General features: G+C 48.7%; 1 protein-coding gene across 1 annotated transcript in view; it reads left to right on the top strand.

The window, feature by feature from the left end:
• The window catches only part of zfpm1 (zinc finger protein, FOG family member 1), an 85,124-nt gene that overhangs the window by 59,583 nt on the left and 23,828 nt on the right, over positions 1-1,713 (top strand). The window contains exon 4 of the mRNA XM_037978412.1: positions 716-855. Coding sequence (XP_037834340.1) covers positions 716-855 — 140 coding nt within the window. The remainder of the gene's footprint in view (positions 1-715; positions 856-1,713) is intronic.

Raw genomic sequence — 1,713 nt, forward strand, 5'->3', positions numbered from 1 at the left:
CCCTCCGTCACCCCATCACCCCCCCACCCGGCTGTGGGAAAGCCATTTTATCAGCGTTTGTCCGTTGTTCTCTGCTGGGGAAAGATACAGAGAAGATAGATGAGTGTTTTGACATGGAGAGTGTTAGACAAACACTCTTATCTGGACCGCCACTTTAGACCGACCCCCTGAAACAGTCTCCTGAACCACAGGCGAGAGGAGGAGGGGGAGGGGGTTATGTTTTGATCAGATGAGGAGGTCATAACCAGCAGCAGCCCTGGAGGCAGCTGGTGTAATCGAAGCTGTTAATCCGGTCCATCCAACAACTCCTTCATTTATCCTCGGATGTGCAGAGACTTTTCTGAACTGCGGACTCGGGTTCTGCCAGCTGTCTCTGGTCTTTAAACGGATGGATCGGCCCTCTGTGCCCACCGGGTATCTGCCTCTATCTGGGCCACGGCAGGCTCAGACCGCAGCCGTCACTGCCATCCGTCTACACTTATCTGTTTCACTTTGAGGAAGTACACAAGAAGTTTCCCCTGTTTGAGCCGCTCGCTTTGGATCAGACTCCCCCTGCTGTCGGCCCGCTCGGGTCAAGTTCAGTTTAACACCGAGCTCCTGGTTTGATATCAGTATTAATCCACCAGCATATTTAAATGTCCTGACACCACACAGGAAGTGAGAGCCTCTCTTTGGCACGCTGAAATCTGACGTTAATCCATCGTCTTCTTCACAGATGAGCTGCAGCTGAGTGATGAAGGTGGCGACAGCAGCAGAGGGGTGCTGGCAGTCCGGGACCTCCAGCCTGACACCGTTTGGGGCCCGTACCCAGGAACAGTCCAATCAGAAGGCAGCACAGATGACCAGGAAGCAGAGGTAGGAGCTCCTGTTTAATTGATGGCCCTCAGCGCCAGCAGTGACAGCTGTGCTCTGTGGGAATAATCACAACAGAGGTGCATTATGGGAACTATAATCAGCATTTATTTCTTTTCCTCACATGAATGAAACAAGACTGGATCAGTGTGAGATGGTTCAAATATGTTTCTGCCGTGTTAGCATTTAGTTTGATTACAGAACAGCTAACATGTGGTGTAATAGAATTTATTATTGTTATTATTTTGTGTTTATTTAATTCTGATTTGATTTTGGAAGCAGTTTGTGATTCACATCCTGTCAGATGTGTTTGTAAAGTGCACACACACACATAGATGAAGTGTTTTATGCAGCTTGTGTTTTTGAAATAGAAATTGTGTGTGCAGCTTCTTATTGTGCACATCTGCAGCCTCTGCTGAGCTGAAGTCAGACCTCCGACTGACTGAGCTTTCTGTTGGAGAGGTCAGAGGTCAGCAGCGGTCAGATAACAGGACGAGACGACAAATAAAAACATCACTATCATGAGTGTGTGTGAGAGCTGTTGGAAATGAAAACAGCTGTGTGTGTACGTGTGAGTGTGTGTGGGACCGGATGGAGCGCTATCAGAATCCTGAGGTTCTGCATCATGTGCCGGTCCATCTAATCATATGATACTGATGCTGGGAGGGGCTTCCTGGAGTGGAGTGGAGTCATGGACAAAACCTCACACACACACACACACACACACACACACACACACAGGGCTGTTCGTTCTTCTGTGATCACTTTTTCTTTTCCTTCTTGTCGGAGCTCAGAATAAACCCAGATCCAAACAGAAAGTCCGGTCCAAATGAATCCTCTCCCCATCAGCGTCCTCCTCCT

The sequence above is a fragment of the Kryptolebias marmoratus genome, linkage group LG11 (genome assembly GCF_001649575.2).
Source record: "Kryptolebias marmoratus isolate JLee-2015 linkage group LG11, ASM164957v2, whole genome shotgun sequence".
NCBI lineage: Eukaryota > Metazoa > Chordata > Actinopteri > Cyprinodontiformes > Rivulidae > Kryptolebias > Kryptolebias marmoratus.